Genomic DNA, 19149 nt, shown 5'->3' with positions numbered 1-19149 from the left:
CAATAATGTCTTTTAGGTAACTGAACAAAGTAGAAATAAGCTCATTCACTGTGAAAATTTGTTTTGTCTTGGTATTTGTGCATATTTTTCTTATCTCCTTGTGAAACTGGTGCTACATAATTTTATTTCAAAATTGACATTTTTTTTAAAAATATATTTTATTGATTTTTTACAGAGAGGAAGGGAGAGAGACAGAGAGTTAGAAACATCGATGAGAGAGAAACATCGATCAGCTGCCTCCAGCACATCTCCCACTGGGGATGTGCCCGCAACCCAGGTACATGCCCTTGACCGGAATCGAACCCGGGCCCCCTCAGTCCGCAGGCCGACGCTCTATCCACTGAGCCAAACCGGTTTCGGCCAAAATTGACATTTTAATAACAATAAAAAACATTTATTTTTTGGTTGACCAATGTAACATGACTACATGTATTGAGTGCTTATTATATACATGATACTGCATTTGTATTTAGGAATACACAATATGTGGAAAATAAGGCACAGCCCTGATAACTTACACATTTATTTCCATTTGTCTAATATATTAAGAGTGTGACTCATATTGGCTTTTGTATCAAAATTCTATTTATTAAATTGATTAAGAATATTACTATTAATATATATTTCTTTTTTATTACAGAAGAAAATACTCAGGAAACATCACAGGTGAAGAAAAATTTGAGTGAAAAAGTTTCTCTCTATAGAGGTGACATCACATTGCTAGAGGTAGACGCTATAGTCAATGCGGGTGAGTAGTTGATTTTTTTTAATGTATTTGTTATACAAGTATTTCTTATTTAAAATATTTTTATAAACAGGAATATTAGTATCATAGAAAAAGATATCATTCCTGGTATAGAAATGTCATATGTATTTTTCTGCTTGAGGATTTATTTTTGTGTATGTGCCACAGTTAACGTGCTGACTTTACATAGTAGAGAAGAGGATACTGGAGCAATGGAAAAGTGACAGATTTTACAGGAAATTCTTTGGAAAGAAATTTAGCAGCTGTATTACTGCTGGTTTTATGCTTGAGGTAACAATTGGCCAACATAAAAACAAGTTTCCTAAGCTTTTTTTTTTAAAAAAAGAATAGGTTATAAAGAGATGATTGAATTATACTATACAAAAATAAAATGTAAAGAAGTTTTTTCTGTGATCTCCAAACCTCACTTATTTGGTTTCAACTTTTCATATTAGCTATGAATTATTTTTTTAACTATTTTAATAATCAATTATCTAAGTCATTTTCATGTTTGAACACTGAAAAATAACAGTGTTATACTAGTATATGGTGGTCTGGATCTCCTATGTATCTTACTATGTGGCTATATGTCAAGAAATATGTAATAGTTGTGATTCCTTAAAATTAAATGTTGGCTTTATTTAAAAAGATGATTTCAATAAGAGAAGAGGACTATTGCAAAAAGAGAAGGATTAGTATTGCAATAGGAAGAACCACTTCAACTATGAGAACTATAAACACCTCAAAGGTCAAGCAAAATAAGGCTTTTTTTTTTTTTTTCCAGAGAAGAATGAATGGGCTAAAAAGAATTGGGTGTGGAGCAAGGGGGTGAATGAGTGGCGTGATCAGACAGTGGATCTGGGAATGTTTTTCGCTGAGGTCAACTGATTCTTGAGAGGGGGAGTCAAGGAGGGGCTGTTAACCATCCATTTTCAAGAATGGGTCAAAACCCAGAGGCTTGGAAGAAGGAGTAAACCTGACTAAAATTTGATCAAGTCCAGGCATTGACCAACCAGAATGGTTGATGGGGACAAATAGTTCATCTAATCATTAAAGGATGGAAATTTGTAGGGTCTATGCCTTGGTTTTGTCATAGGTTACAAGGGGTTGTCCGTGAGTTTTATCTAAGTTACATGAGGAAGAGTTGGGGGGAGGTCAATTTCTTGAATGTTCCTGTTTTCCAGGGGTACAGGATTGAGGTAAAGTTCAAGTTTGTCTTAAGGTTCTCTCTGATGATTAAATTCACACAGGATAGTAGGAACATGCCTTGATAGGTAAATAAAAGGGTGTCATGAAGAACTATAACATTGTTCATCATAAGCATGGTTCTGGCAGCTTAGCAGGAAGTCTGGAAGCCTAGCCAGCTTGTTCTTCCCTCAGAATTGGCTGTCAGTCACTTTGTGCTGTATCTGCTTTGCCATGATTAGAGCTCAGGTTTTTGCTTTCTCTTCTTCTGATACCTCTGTACTTCCTTTCTCATCTGCTGCCTCTCTAAAGAGAGAGGATCTTCTTGGTGATTTATGAGTCACTTCTTTTGGATAGAATTCCATCTTCAGATTACCTTGCAGGCTACATGTCTCCCTTCTATCTAGTCTCTATAGACTGTTCATTTGTTGTCTGGGTACCAAGATGCCTTTCTCTGATCTGGGGGGCCTCTGGAGGAGACAGGCCCTTGCAAGGTCTCATAAACTCTTCTTCAATACAGAGGTTTAATCAGATATCACTGTAGTTATTAAGTTGTCAGTGATTTATTATGCTAATTAATTCTATAAATGTGGGCTTTAATTTAAAAATATTTATCTGTTTATTTTTATTTTTTCAAAAACTTATTGTGGTGACATTGGTTAATAAGATTATATAGGTTTCCCCTATATAATCCCAGCTGGATGGCTCAGTTGGTTGGAGCATCATACTTTACAACAAAAAGGTTGTGGGTGTGATTCCTTGTTAGGGCACACACCTAGGTTCTGCATTTGATCCCCATGGGGCTGTGTATTAGAGGCAACCAATTGATGTTTCTCTCTCTCTCTCTCTCTCTCTCTCTCTCTCTCTCCTTTCCTCTCTCTTTAAAAATTAATAAACATATCCTTGAGTGAGGATTAAAAAAAATATTATATAGGCATCAAGTATACATTTCTATGGTACATCATCTGCATACTGTGTTTACCAACCAAAATCTTTTTCTGTTACCATATATTTGATTCCCTTTACCCTTTAATATTCATCCCCTTCCCTCTTGTAACCACCATGCTGTTGTCTGTGTCTAAGCGTTTTTGTTTGTTTTTCTTGTTTGTTCATTTGTTGCTTTCAGTTTCATATCCCACACAAGAGTAAAATCATATGGTTCTTGACTTTTTCTGTCTGACTTATTTCTTTGTTTTCCTTTTTATTGAATTTATTGGGGGTGACACTAGTTAACAAAATTATACAGTTTTAGTTGCACAATTCTACATCATCTGTACACTGTATTGTATGTTTACCACCCCAAATTAAGTCTCTGTCCATAACCATTTTCTGTCTGACTTATTTCGCTTAGTATGATAGTCTCAAGATCTTTAAAAGTGTGTGTGTGTGTGTGTGTGTGTGTGTGTGTGTGTAACCAACTTTCTATATATTCTTGTAATTTTTAGCCATTGATTCTAATTTTTTTTCCTGTGGAGCATAACTGATGACATGTATTTTCTTCTTAAATACCTGAAGACCACTTTCATGAGTTGTCTCTTATTATTGCATAATATTGAATTGCCACATTAGCACACTTAAAAATAGCAGTAATTCTTGGGTTTTGTTAAATATACACCTGTTTATCTCCCTCTTGAGGCTACAGACTGGTGTCTTTCAATTTTTGTGTTACCTCCTACAGCAATATCCTGCCCTTATGTTCTTAATAAACACTTGATATTATATATTTGTTGAAATGAGCTACAAGCAATTGAATTTGTAGCACCTCTGACCAATAGCACATTCAGCACTGGGGACTTGATACAATGAACCAGATTGGCTCTGATTTTTAAAAAATGTTTTATTGATTTATAAATAATAACAAATACTTTTTACTGGTATTTTTTATTGAAATAAAATAAAATGATGTGAAACAGGAAAACATCACTAACAGGAAAACATTTAATCACTATTTCGATTCTTTGTCATTGCCTATACAGCATGTGTAATTTTTTGTAGTTGCCATGACATGTGTACAAGGTTTTAATGAATCAATATGAAGCCAGGAAGCAACTTTCACTCTGTCCCAAAAACCATTTGGCACGTTTTAGCTCATCTCTCTGGCTGTGATGATTATAATTTGGCCATGTTCTGTATCTCACAAGGAAACCTCATCAGGGTAGATGGAAAAGAGATGCCAAATGTACAGTGTAATGACTATTTATAGCTTTCTGCTGTGCAGTTTGTCTACCTAGTGTGTATGGAGAGGAACAGCTGTTAACCTTCCTGGTGAACAAGATAACATGGCAGGAGACCTTCGGGCTGCCTCTAGTGAGAAGGAAAGAGAGGCAGTGCCTGCAGTCAAGGTGCCAAAGCAGCGCAGTCATCACTTTCTATCAGACTCCCAATGTTCTTTCCATGTCTGTATTAGTACATTGCAATGCCTGGGCTCAGTTGCCATGAATGAAATGATTCAGTGTCTTATTTTTTTCCTAATAAAATGTTTTGAATTTCTTTAAAATTGATCCAGATGAGCCTTTTATATATTATATCCTTCTCTGTAGGAAATAATACATATTTGATATATTTTAATGAAACATTTTGTAGGCAGTAAGGTACACAGGGCAGTAGCACAAGTTCAAATACAGGTTCTTGTACCAACAACCATTTTTGTTTGTTTAAACTTTTATGTTGAAATAATTATAGTAAATTACAAAAATAGTATAAAGAATCCTTTCTATCCTTCACCTTCACCTGTATAAGCCTCCCCCAAAGGTGATATACAATAAAAGGCTAATATGAAAATTGTCCCCTCGACTGGGAGTTTGACCAAGGGGCGGGGCTGTCTGTCCAGCCTCCTGCGGCCCCTCCCCTTGACCAGCCCTTCCCCTGGCCAGCCTCCTGCGTCCCCTCCCCCTGGCTGGCCTGGCCCCATCGGCCTCAATTGGGGCAGGCTGGGTGGACCCCACCCATACATGAATTCATGCACAAGGCCTCTAGTATAGCTATAATACAATATCGAAACCAGGAAATTAACACTGATACATTATATTAACTAGACTATAGACATTATTACCTTTTTTACCACTGTTAACTTGCATTCATGTGTGTGTAGGTGTAGTTTTTGTTCCAGGTATAGATTCTCATTCTCTCTCATGCTACCCCTTTGTAGTGTCATCCACCTCTCTACCTTCCTCCTGTTCTTTATCTCTGTAGTTTTGTCATTTTGAGAATGTTATGTAAATGGAATCAGATAGCATGTAAACTTATGAGATTGAATTTTTACTAAGCATAAAACCTTTGAGGTTCAGAATGAGATGTGTCTCAGTAGTTCATTCCTTTTTATTCTGAGTAGTAGTCCATTGCATCAGTATACCAAAGTTTGTTCAGCCATTCACCAATTGGAGGGCATTTGGGTTCTCTTCAGTGTTTTGCAATAACTAATAGAGCTGCTATAAAGATTCATACAGACAGGTTTATGTATGTAGTTGCATATAGGATGATCGCTTTACTGTGATTAGGTCCTTGTATTATTTTGCATTAATCCTGTTGATCAAAAAATTTTGTTCTTTGAATTATATTTTTGGAGACAATTTCACCTGTACCACAATCACAGAAAAATATTTTGAAAGAGATATAATTTTTATTTACTTGTGAATTATAGGCTGAGTAATGAAAAAGTGGTTAACTTTCCAATTCTAATGGGCTGGCTTTGGCTAAAGATTAATTCAATTTGCCATAAAAAGAATTTTAAAGTGGATAGTGAAGAAGGATGATTTGTTTATTTAATTATTCCTGTACTTACTCCCACATGCCAAGGACAGGTACATTTACATTGTGGTGAATCATAGGTCAAGTAGTAATATTTTAATGAATGTATAAGATATACTTCGACAAATCATTTTATAGCATTTCATAGTAAACAATCCATCTTAAGGCTTCTTCTGTAAGTGAAGAAATAATAAAGTAAAAAATGTAAATGTTGTTTCTCTATAGCTGAGGATGAGAAATTAGGGTTCTTTTATGTAGTTTTTTATTGGAATTATATAAATATAATACATTTTCCTCTCATAGATAGCAGCACTAGGAATAAATAAACTATCATACTATGAAAGTACTCCTACTATTATTACTAATATTACTATTAACAATTCTTCTTTTGGGAAAACCAAAACCAGTTTTAGGAATGACAATTTCAAACCTACATTTGGGAATAAAGCAGCCAGGAAAAAGCCTCATAAGGTCTCTTTCCACATGTGAGATTCCCAGAAAGTCTCTCATTTTGCAGAACATAGATATAAAAATAATCCTGCAATGTAGTTTTTTAAATTTAATTTAAAATTTATTTATTTTTATTGTTGACACTATTATAGATATCTCCCATTTTCCCCCAACTTTACCCACTTCTCTCCAGCCCCTGCCACCCCTCCACTGGCCTTCACCATTCTGTTGGGCTGTGTCTATGGGCTATGTATATATATATTCTCTCTTCACCTTCTTTTATTCAATACCCTTTCACTTCACCCCTCTGACCTCTGTCAGACTGTTCTATGTATCCATGCCTCTGGTTCTATTTTGTTCATCAGTTTATTTTGTTTATTAGATTCCACATACTAGTGAGATCATATGGTATTAATCTTTCTCTAACTGGCTTATTTTGCTTAGCTTATAATCTGCATGCTGTGACAATGGGTAAGAGTTCCTCCTCTATAGCCACATAGTATTCTATTGTGTAAATGTACCACAGCTTTATTATCCATTCATCTACTGATGGGAACTTCGGCTGGTTCCAGATCTTGGCTATTGTAAATAATGCTGATATGAACATAAGGGTGTATCTATTCTTTCTGATTGGTGTTTTGGGATTCTTAGGATGTATTCCTAGAAGTGGGGTCACTGGGTCAAAGGGTACTTCCATTTTTAATATTTTGAGCAATCTCCATACTGTTTTCTATAATGGCTGCACCATTTTGCATTCCCACCAAGAGTGCACAAGAATTCCTTTTTCTCTGCATACTCACTAGCACTTGTTGTTTGTTGATTTACTGAATTATTTGTCTTCCTGGTATTGAGTTGTATAAGTTCTTCATATATTTTGGAAATTAACCCCTTTTAAGATGTATCACTGGCAAATATGTTCTCTCATACAGTGGGTTCCCCTTTCATTTTGTTGATGGTTTATTTTGCTGTGAAAAAGCTTTTTGGTTTGATGTAGTCCCATTTGTTTATTTTTTCCTTTGTTTCCCTTGCCCTATATGGGTAAAAATATTACTATGCAAGATGTCTGAGATTGTATTGCCTATGTTTTCTTCTAGGATTTTTATGGTTTTGTGACTTATAGTTAAGTCTTTAATCATTTTGGGTTTATTCTTGTGTATGCTGTAAGTTGGTGGTCTAATTTCATTTTTTTGCATGTACTTGTTCAATTTTCCCAATATCATTTATTGAAGAAACTGTTTTCACTCCATTGTATACTCTTGACTTCTTTGTCAAATATTAATTATCTATAAAGGCATGGGTTGATCTCTGGGCTTTCTGTTCTGTCCCGTTGGTCTATATGTCTGTTCTTGTGCCAGTACCAGGCTGTTTTGATTACAATGGCTTTGTAGTATAGTTTCATATCTGGTATTATGATCCCTCTAATTTTGCTCTTCTCTCTCAAGATTGCTGAGCCTATTCAGGTTCTTTTTTTATTCCATATAAATCTGGAATATGCCAGTGCTATTTTAATAGGAATTGCATTGAATCTATAGATTGCTTTAGGTAGTATGGACTTTTTATTTTGTTAATTATTTCAACCCATGAACAGTATCTTCCTCTTGTGTGTATTTTCCTCTATTTCTTTTTTTCAGTGTTCTATAGTTTTCTGAGTACAGGTCTTTTACTTCCTTAGTTAAGTTTATTCCTAGGTACCTTATTTTTTGTTGTTGCAATAGTAAATGGAATTGCTGTCTTAGTTTCTTTTTCTGATAGTTCATTATCAATAATAATAGAAGCATAATATGCTAATTAGACCAGACTAATTAGCAAAAATTAGAAAGGATGAAGCTGTAGCTACGAGGGAAGCCCGGGTCTCGGGTGCCTGCCAGTGGCCAGAGGGAAGCTCAGGTCCCGGGTGCCAGAGGGAGTGGTGCTGGCAGCTGGGGGAAAGACGGCCTACTCTTGCACAAATTTCGTGCATTGGGTCTCTAGTTGGTATATAAAAATGCCACCCATAATTTCTGGGTATTAATTTTGTATCCTGCTACAGTTTTACTTCTTTTTTTTGTTGCAATTTGAATGCCTTTTATTTATCCCTCTTGTCTGATTGCATTGGCTAGGACTTCCAGTACTGTGTTGACTAAGAGTGGTGAAAGCAGACATCCCAGTCTTGTTCCTGACTTTAAGGGAAACACTTTTAGTTTTTCCCCATTAATTATGATGTTGGCTGTAGGGTTGTTATATATGGCATTTATTATGTGGAGATATGATCCCTATATTTGTACTTTGCTGAGAGTTTTTGTCATAAAAGGGTGCTGGATTTTATCAAATGCTTTTTATGCATCTATTGATATGATCATGTGATTTTATCTTTCATTTTGTTTATGTGCTGTATCACATTCATTGATTTGTTAATATTTTATCAGCCTAGCATCCCCAGAATAAATCTTACTGGGTCATGGTGTATGATCTTTTTATTGTATTGCTGGATCTGAATTGCTAATATTGTGTTGAGAATTTTAGCATTGATGTTCATCAGGGATATTGGCCTATAATTCTTTTTTCTTTGTACTGTCTTTATCTGATTTTGGAATTAGGATAATGCAGGCCTTGTAAAAAGAGCTTGAAATCTTCCCTACTTTTGAATTTTTTGGAATAGTTTGAAGAAGATAGGTGTTAGTTCTTCTTTGAATGTTTGGTAAAATTTGCCTGTGAAGCCATCCAATCCAGGACTTTGGTTTGCTGGGAGTTTTTATTATTATTATCATTTTATTACTGCTTTAATTTCATTAATTGTTATTGGTCTATTCAGGTTTTCTGATTCTTTCTGATTTAGTTTTGGAAGACTGTATGTTTCTAGGAATTTTTTTATTTCACCTATGTTGTCCAATTTGTTGTCATATAGTAGTTCATAGTATTTTGTTACTATCCTTTGTATTTCTGTGATGTCAGTTGTTACTTCTCTTTTATTTCTGATTTTATTTATTTGGGTCCTCTATCTTTGTTTCTTGATGAGTCTGGCTAGAGTTTCATCAATCTTATTTATCTTTTCAAAGAACCAGCTCTTGTTTTAATTTTTTTTGGTACAGTATTGTGTTTTTAGCCTCTGTTATTTATTTCACTCTGATTTTTTAATGTCGTTTTTGTTGTTTAATTTTTATTGATTTGAGAGAAAGGAAGAAGGGAGAGGGAGAGAGATAGAAACATCAGTGATGAGAGAGAACTATTCATCGACTTTCTCTTGCACACCCCCTGCTTGGGATTGGGCTCAAAAACCAGTCATGTGCCCTGCCTGGGAATTGGACTGTGACCTTTTGGTTCATGAGTTGATGCTCAACCACTGAGCAACACTGGCCAGGCTTACTCTAATATTTATTACTTCTTTCCTTCTACTTACTCTGGGCTTTGCTTGTTATTTTTTTTCTAGTTCTTTAAGGTGTAGGGTTAGATTGGTTATTTGAGGTTTTCCTGGTTTCTTGCCGTAGCCTTCTAAGCCCCAGGCTATGTTGGTGACTCCTCAGCAGGGCTTAAAATGCAGGGTGGGGTGAGCAGAATTCCAGAGGGCTGGAGGAGTGGAATACAAGAGGGTAGAGGTAGTGGCTTTTTCCTAGGCTGATTCCACTTGGAGAGGGTTGTTCTAAGAAACATTACTGCCATAGTATCAGAAGTTGGACTGTCTCTCAGTGCCACTTTCCATGTGGACTGGGCCAATAGGAATGAGACTGTAGAGGAGGGAACCAGTCCTCTGGGAGGATAAGCAGCTGTGCTTGTATTAGGATGGGGGATTGGGGAAGTAGTTTTTAATTCTGCTGGTAGTTAACAATAAATATAAATGCTATCTGCCATGGTTTCATTTTTATAATTGCATGAATTATCAGAAGTCCATTCTAGTAAATCTAATTAAAAGTTGACCTTTATAATGATGGTAGATGACATTTCATGAGGCCCAGCGGCTGTCTACCTTATGAGTATCTAATTTGGAATTCTCAATTCTCTTTTGCTTAAACAATTACAAACTTATACAGTAAAATTGAAGAATTTTTGCTGTATACTTATACTAATTTTAACTAAAGGAATGTATATGGAGTGTATATTTTGCTACATATAAAGGTCAACCTAATTTCTAAAAGCTTTTTTCCTTCTTATTTGTGACTTCTGGGGAGCTGTTACTTGTGGGTTGAAAAACATCTGGATGATACTCACTGTGTTCTATTGACTGAATATAATTGTAGTCATTTGACTATTGATTTACTTAATTTTTATTCAGTTAAGGTCTTGGTAGGTATGTGTAAGAAAATGGAAAAATGACATTCATCTCTGAATTTCAATAATTAATTCATATAAAAATTACATATAAAAATAATAGTGAAAAAATAGTTCATCAATAGAAAGTAGATATCCTCCCCTGGCCAGTGTGGCTTGGTTGGTTGGAATGTTGTCCCTTACACCAAAAGGTGGTGGGCTCTTTTCCCTATCAGGGCATATACCCAGGTTACAGATTTGATCCCCAATTGTGGTGCAACTGATCGATATTCCTTTCTTACATCAATGTGTTTTTTTTCTCTCTCTCTGTCTCTCTTCCATCCACACTTTCTCTCTCTCTCTCTCTCTCTCTCTCTCTCTCTCTCTCTCTCTCTCTCTCTCTCTCGTAGATATCCTTGCATTTTCATGAAATAAAAATATATTAAACTAGAGCAGTTTTAGAGAACTTACTGGTTTTTATTAACTTTGTGTTTGATGAATGGTCCTTCATGAAGTAAATTCTACATACTTAAAAAGGAAAGAGTCAATGCTTGATACTTGATTAAGAACAAAATTCTTATTTATAGCTCAGACTTGGTGCTTTTTGATTGAAAATGGTGCTTTTTGATTGAAAATGGTTTATTAAACTTCGTGTTATATAAAGGAAGATTTTAACCATTATGATAAGAAGGAAAGGTTGAGAATTATTTTCATCATTCTTAGCTGGTTTTGCTTTCTAGTTGTAGAAGCAGGTCATACTTGCTTCAGAATAGGGACAGAAATATTTTATTTTGACATTCAATCAGTACAAAGGCAGCAGCTGTTCCACTATACTTTTCGTTTTTATAACTGTTTGAAGAAACAAGTTTATGGCATGAAACTTCCCCCAGCTTCTTTTGACTTTGAGTTACAATCTGATTTGCTTTGTTAGGGTTTAATTTTATGATATGCCACACCTCTATTATGTCCAAAACTAAACTTCAGGGTAGAGGAATATTTTTCTATAGTGGATTGTGAATAGAATAAATACCAGAGAATTATGTTTAAATGAATGTGTCAGTATAGGAATGTTAGGCACACCTCCCCACATCAACAACTTGTTAATGTGCAATCAGTCCCTGCAGTTGCTATGAACTTGGAGCTTAATGAACAGGTGGAGAAAGAGGATGAATCCCAATCCAAAATGGATCTGACAGCTTATCAGGCAATTTCGCTGATTGCTAATCCATTTCATTTGGCAACTTAATTTATCAAACAGTTATAATTTTCATCCCATGGGTTTCCAGGTGGAAATTAATTCAGAAACATGCCCCGTACTATGGGGTTGAAGAGACCTGTTTAAGCTTTGTGAGGACGTTTAGAAATAAGGTATTTTAAATAAATAAAACAGGAATCTCTTACAATTCCACTTGTATATTCAGGTCTTCCTTAAAATGTATAAATGAGAGTATATCATGACAGTGAACTAAGGTTTATTTGTTTCTATAAGAAAATTTCTAAATTAAATATACAAATTTTTCATTTTAATTCATTGGTGAAATAGCTACTAAAATGTGTTAAATAATCTTGTGAATATAATTCTATCTTTATGTGTAGAAAAATTACTGGTCTTAAACATGTTTTATAGTATTCATAGCAAGAACTAATGAGCAAAATAATTTCTTAAATTATTTCTTACATTTTCTGAGTACTTACAAATTCTCTAATTAGACTGATTTACAGCTCATTATTTTATTTAAAATGTCTATTAAAGCACTATTCTTTAACAATAAGGAAGAAATGCAACCTTTCATACTCTGACTCTGTTTAGAATTTGCAAGGATGAGCCTCAATAATTGAGCTTGGCTATGGTTTAAAATAAGTTTGAAACCATAAATACATTTTCTTCACTTTTTAAATACTTGATTTATACTGCATGGAAAGTGAAATTGAATATTGATTCTTAAAAAATAAATATGTCTTGTAAAAATGGCAGAATAAAAGAATAAAATAAAAATGATAGAGTGAGTGATGTCCAAAGCTTAAAGACAGGAGCCTCCTCCTAAGATGTCATCTTCTCTCGGCATCTGTAACTCTGAGAGGCTGTTGGGGATGAAGTGCTAGAGGAGATTAGTTGTGAACTGTTACATTTTATAAGAAGATTGAGGAAGTCTGGTAAATCATGTCTAAGAAGGGATTTGAGGAATGAGGAATGGAGCATAAGATCAATAAGATCTATGATATAACTCCAGGAAGGGACACTAGGGAATTCCTTAATTTCTCAAGCCCTGAAGCGCCTTCAAGAAGAATTTAAGTCAGTGAAAAATAATTGAGATGACAGGAAACCACAAACTGACATAACACTATCATTGATTGGATGTGTCAGGCAAATTGTAGGTATCATTCTCATGACCAGGCTGTTTAAAGTAATGTCTTCATAATCTAGAGGGGCTCAGTGTTGAGTCATCCTGGCACCTTTCCCAAATCCCCTCTCTGAGTCTTTGGCATTTTTCCCTGGAACACTTTGCAGACTTGCAACCTTGTCATTTCAGAAACTGGACTTTCATTTTTTACCTTTCAAGGAGAATGGTCACTGAATCCAGTACTAGTTCTTGGGAAGCAAGCTAAAAAAAAAACCAAAAAACAAAAAACAACAACAACAACAAAAAAACATAGTCAAGGCATTGTTTGACTTTTCCGTCCTTACCTATGAGAGTAATGATTGTGTAAAACTTCAGTAGGCATCAGAATCACTGGGAAGCTGGTTTTAAATGGTGATTCCCTGTCTCCACCACCAGAGGATTCAAGTTCAGTAGGTATAGGAGGTGCCCTTGGAACCTCCAATTAACAAGTTTCTGATGCAGCGGTTCTGATACAGGAGTCTGTATGCCCTTCTTTGGGAATAATTTTCCTAAAATCTAGGGCTTAGAGCATGCCAAGAAAGGTACATGCACTTGCTTTCCCTGGTACTCTTTTTATGACATTTTGAAAAATTTCTCTCCTTAGGGCTTTCACAGATTTGTCTTGGAAAGAACTGTATCTCCTATTTTCTTAAAACAACCTAGGCTTTAATATTTGCCTTTTCCATTCTTTCTCTTCCTTCCCCTTTCTTCTCTTACCCTCTCCTTTTCTCTGTCCCTTCCTTCTTTCTAATGCATATTGTGCTAGAATTTGTGTCTAATTCTTTGCCAAACATTGGGATGATAGACATTCTTTGTTTTAAAGGAGCTTATACTCTCTAGGCCAGGGCTGGGCAAACTTTTTGACTCGAGGGCCACAATGGGTTCTTAAACTGGACCGGAGGGCCGGAACAAAAGCATGGATGGAGTGTTTGTGTGAACTAATATAAATTCAAAGTAAACATCATTACATAAAAGGGTATGGTCTTTTATTTTTTTTAGTTTTATTCATTTCAAACGGGCTGGATCCGGCCCGCGGGCCATAGTTTGCCCATGGCTGCTCTAGGCAGATACATCCTATATAATAAAAGCCTAATATGCTAAGCATCCGGTCGTCTAGTCATCCATTCAACCAATCAAAGCATAATATGCTAATGATATGCTAAAGCTGCTCAACTGCTCAGTATGACATGCACTGACCACCAGGGGGCAGGCGGTCAACCAGTTGCTATGATGTGCACTGACCACCAGGGTGCAGACAGTTGACTGGTCACCAGTTTCTATGATGTGCACTGGACACCAGGGGGCAGATGCTCTGACTGGTAGGGTAGCTTGCTGCTGGGATCTAGCCAATCGGGACTAGGCAAGATGGGCCAGACATACCCAGGAGCCCTCCCTCCCCAGCTGACCAATCTCCTGTGTCTCTCCCTGGTTCCAATCCGTGCACCGGTGGGGTCCCTTGGCCTGGCCTGCACCCTCTCGCAATCCAGGCTGAGAACTCCCCCTCCCCCCCCACAGTGCATGAATTTTGTGCACCAGGACTTTAGTATATACATAAACAACTATATGACACAGAGCTAATGACAAGTGGCATTAGAGAAATATAAGCCAAGTGTCAGGGAAGGATTCATTATTGTGAATATGGACACCAGGAAAGACTTTATAGGTCTTTATATTAAAGTCTCAAGACTTTATATCTATAAAGCATTGAGGAGAATAGTATTTTAGTAGGCGGAGAGACAAGAAATTGAAAGAACAAAGGCTTAAGGCATGAGAAAGTCTGGCCTATTGGGGAAATGGTGCATCAGGTCAGTTTTTTGCTTGTGGCTCTGTGGAAATATTGGACAAGGACTAAGGAGACTGGGGTTCAAATACTGCTATGGACCTGATCAGCTAGGTTTTGGTGACCTCCATTATACGTTTACATGTATCATTGTCTTACTTTATTGGTTCTAATCTTTGGTTTATCTTTTGTGCTTTGCTGACTTGTCTGAAAGGATAGTGGGTAGTATTCCCTGTCTTAACTTTATGGACTATTTCTGATTTACCCCCATACCAATAACCCATTAATAATTCAGTAGGGAAAGTAGTAAAGTTTCAGTGATAGGCTGAAAAACATGCTGCCTTCCCCCTACCCCATCTCCCCCCAAAAAAGATATTCACCTTGGGAGTTTATGAATATTACCTTAGATCAGCAGTTCTCAACCTGTGGGTCACGACCCCTTTGGGGGTCAAACGACCCTTTCACAGGGGTCGCCTAAACACATCCTGTATATCAGATATTTACATTACGATTCATAACAGTAGCAAAATTATAGTTATGAAGTAGCAACAAAAATAATTTTATGGTTGGGGGCCACCACAACATGAGGAACTGTATTAAAGGGTCGCGACATTAGGAAGGTTGAGAACCACTGCCTAAGATGGTAGAAGTGATACAGTTAAGGATCTTGAGATTTGAGCACACAGAGAGGAAAAGGCCATGTGAAGACAGAGATGAGAGATTTGAAGATGCTAGCCTTGAAGATTAGAGTGATGTGGCAATAGAGAAGGAATACTGCAGCCACCAGAGGCTGGAAGAGGTGAGGGCCTTCTCCCCTAGAGTCTCCAGAAGGAGGACAATCCTGCTGAAACTTTGGTTTCTGCCCAGTGAAACTGATTTTGGACTTCTGGTCTCCAGAACTGTGAGAGGATAAATGTGTTTTGTTTTAAGGCTTATAGTTTGTGGCATTTTTATAGCAGTTTTAGGTAATTAATACAGTTGTTAAGAAGTTAAGCTTTGAAATTAGAATGATAGGGAACTTGTTAGTGTGACCTTAGACTAGTTCCTTAGGTCTCTAAGTGCTTATAGAGTAGTTCTGAGGAGGAAATTACCTAACATGTATGTGTGTAGCTTATATGGTTTCCAGTTCCTGATACATATACTGCTTATATCTATCAGGAACTGCTTAATAACTGTTCAGTGTGATGGTGATGGTGATGATGATGATGCCGATGCCAATGGTAAGAGGATAAATCAATATAAAACAAAAGAGGGGAAACCCAAATGGATCCATTGTGCTCTGTTAGGATTTCTAATTGACTAAACTACAGATCCGTTACTTCTGAGTAATTTATAAAGTGTCCCATGTAAATGGCAATTAGTAAAACCTCCAGTAAGAAGCCATTCAGTGTAATAGGATTCTGTAACAAAAATTCCTCAAGTTGGGTTTGTGTTCCATGAGGAAGACAATGAGAGATCTTATCTTTTTGGATGAGGCTTCTTTTTTTTTCTTTTTCTTTTTTCTTTTCTTTTGTTTAACTTATGGTTCCTCAGATAGCCTTAAGCTTGTAAGGAGACACATTTGATATAAAAACTCTAGTTTGGTAGCTGGCACAGGAGATCTCAGTAGAGATACAATGTGTTCATCAATTAGAAGGTCATATAGCTTTTAATTCTTCCAGCAGTTCTAGGAGTTGGAATTGAGATTTATGCCTGGATGGCATGGCTCAGTGGTTGAATGTCGACCTATGAACCAGGAGTTCATGGTTTGATTCCTGTCTAGGACATATGCCTGGGTTGCAGATTCGATTCCCAGTGCAGGAGACAGCGATCATGATTCTCTCTCATCATTGATGTTTCTCTCTCCCTTCCTCTCTCTTCCTCTCTAAACTCAATAAAAATATATTTTTAAAAAAGAAATTGCGATTTATATCTTTCTTTCGTGCTATATGTGGCTACTCATGACAATGATTATGAGTAAATAAAGATCAAAACCAAAAAAGTATAAAACATAAATACACAAATAATAGTGATCATGGCTGTTCCTTATGAAAATTGAGATCCAGTAAGTAACCTTACTGTCCAAATTTTGAGTGTTAAAACATTATCCTTCAAACATAAAATAGGCCACTCTGTTAGTGAGTCAAGCTATTGTTAGATTGGTAGATACACTGAGCCATATGTTGCAGGCATTGGGTAGATAGACTTGCATTGTGATAGAACTGATGCAACTTAGGAATCAGGTGGGTCTGATTTGTGAGTCTTGGGAATTCAGTCACTTGGCAGCAATGACAGGTCTCATCCTGCTGTTGTGGGTGGACTTGAGGTAGTGAACTATTTTATTCATTCTGTCAGACTGAGACTTCCACCCATGACTTTTTCCTTCTAGCAATTATTAAAATACAATTGACAAATGAAATCTCACTATAGTACTCAACCCTACATGTACTATGTTTTTAACTATGCATACATACCTATGATAAAGTTTAATTTATAAGTTAGGCATAGTAAGAGATTAACAATAATAGCTAATAAAATAGAACAATCAGAGCAATATAATATAATAAAAATTATATGAATGTGGTATCTCCCTTGCTGATAACTGAGGTGACTTCTAAGTGACTAATGGACAGATAACATATATAACGTGGATACCCTGGATAAAGGGATAATACATATCTGGGAGGAACAGAGCAGGATATCTAAATATTTCATTCTGCTACTCAGAATGGCACACACTTTAAAATTTATGAATTGTTTATTTCTGCCATTTTCCATGTAATACTTTCAGATCATGGTTGACTCTGGGTATTTGAACTGCAAGAAATGAAACCACAGATAAGGGGGAACTACTTTATTTTATTGATTGATTGATTGATTGATTGATTTGAGAGAGAGAGAGAGAGAGAGGATGAGAGAAACATCCATTTGAGAGAGAAACATCAGTTGGCTTCCTCCCACATGTGCCCTGACTGAGGAATGAACCACAACCTGGATATATGCCCTGACTGGGAATCCAACCTGCTACCTTTTAGTGTATGGGGTGACACTTCAACCAATAGAGCCACGCTGGTCAGGGTGGGGTTTACTGTATTTTAAATTTTTCTTCTGGCAAACTCTTTGCTCCTTGAAGGAATATATATTTGAATAGAAGACATTACATAGATGGATAGTATACTGTACAGAAATTCTGTATAACTATATAATGCTTCCATCTGTTCATTTTTCACTTTTGTCATGTTGGCTGTCCTATCTTAGATTTCTGAGGCAATCTTACACCCTCCCCTGCACAGTCAACATCATAGGGCCCACAACAATCCTTTCCAGTGAGAGAGGAATACATTAGTTTTTTGGGATTAGAGACTTGGTGTCATCTTCTTCCAAACTGTAGTTTAACTCAGGCTGGCACCGAACTAATGTTTTTTAACAAGCTTGTCATCAGACAAGAGAATGAGGCTATCTCTGTAGCCTGCTACCCCAGAGAAATTAGTTTGTGCTATGAACAAATGCAGAGAATAGATACATGTTTCAGTCTTTGAAGCATAGTCACCACTGTAATCTGCAGACTTTGCCAGAAAGTATTTGATTCTTAACATATGAGCCCTATTTTAACCAAACCTATTTTGGATATCACAAAACTTCAAGTAATTTATACTTTTACATTGATTAGCTAAAGCTCCATATTTTTTTTGTCCCTGATAAATCTAGTTATCTCTTCAATGTATACCCTACCCATGACTACTTCTGGGTATCTCACCAAACTGTGTCTCAGTGGCCAATAATCTCTCTCCTACTCAAGCTTTCCTTGTTTGAAGGAGTCTCACTTTCACTGGCATGCAGCATCCATGGTGAAGGGGTGAGGAGGAAAACCATGACCTCCGCTCCATGCTTCATCTGGTCACCTAGGCCTTCCCCAAAAATCTTCCAGCTCTGTATGTCGGTAGTCTTTTTTAGAGAAGAAAATATCAAGTCATGTTTCTCCAGACATCAAGCTACCTGAAGAAGGCTCCTAAAGTAGAGGGGTTCTAAAACCAAGCCTAAAATTTGAAGACACAGGTAATCATCCTTGTGGCCTCTGCATACATTGTGTAGACTGATGGATATCAGTGAATATTTCTGGAAGGTTTAAGGCTTAGTAGGCAAGAGAGAGGAGGGAAGAATAGAAAATGGTGAAGAGGTTTACGTAAAGGGCAAGGAAATCAAATTGATATGTCTGTAATCAGCAGTGGTAACATTTTCCTAACAGTTGTTATAAATGCAGCTTAGTAATTGCCTGAGGATACTTACCTTTCCTTACTGGTATTTAGAATATATCTTTTTCCTCAAAGAGTCTTTTAACTCCTTGTTTCTAGTTCCTGTTATGTGTATTTAGTTTTGGAAAAGAATAAGGAGTATATGCTTGTTCCAGTGGTATTTGTTTTTTCATTTTTTTTCTCTTGAACCATACTTGCTTTGCTCCCGAAAACAAATGACAAGCTTCAATGGATGAATTGTTTCTACTGTTTATATAAATTGAGTATAAGTTGCATGTGACTCCTATTGCATGCATTAAATTCTCCTAGAGGAAATGTGGCCCAGATATAACATTTTATTGAATGTTTCTTGAAATTGGTATAGAGTTATTTTTCCTTTCCATTCCATTTTTTATGCTTCATTGATTT

At 36.3% G+C, this 19149-nt stretch overlaps 1 protein-coding gene across 1 annotated transcript in view; it reads left to right on the top strand.

Moving 5' to 3' along the window:
• LOC132240154 (ADP-ribose glycohydrolase MACROD2-like) overlaps positions 1–19149 on the top strand; it is a 619136-nt gene that overhangs the window by 72140 nt on the left and 527847 nt on the right. The window contains exon 3 of the mRNA XM_059707493.1: positions 641–748. Within this exon, the coding sequence (XP_059563476.1) occupies positions 641–748 (108 nt within the window). The remainder of the gene's footprint in view (positions 1–640; positions 749–19149) is intronic.

This window comes from Myotis daubentonii, chromosome 8 (genome assembly GCF_963259705.1).
Source record: "Myotis daubentonii chromosome 8, mMyoDau2.1, whole genome shotgun sequence".
Lineage (NCBI taxonomy): Eukaryota > Metazoa > Chordata > Mammalia > Chiroptera > Vespertilionidae > Myotis > Myotis daubentonii.
This window is presented reverse-complemented; position numbering and strand designations above follow the sequence as displayed.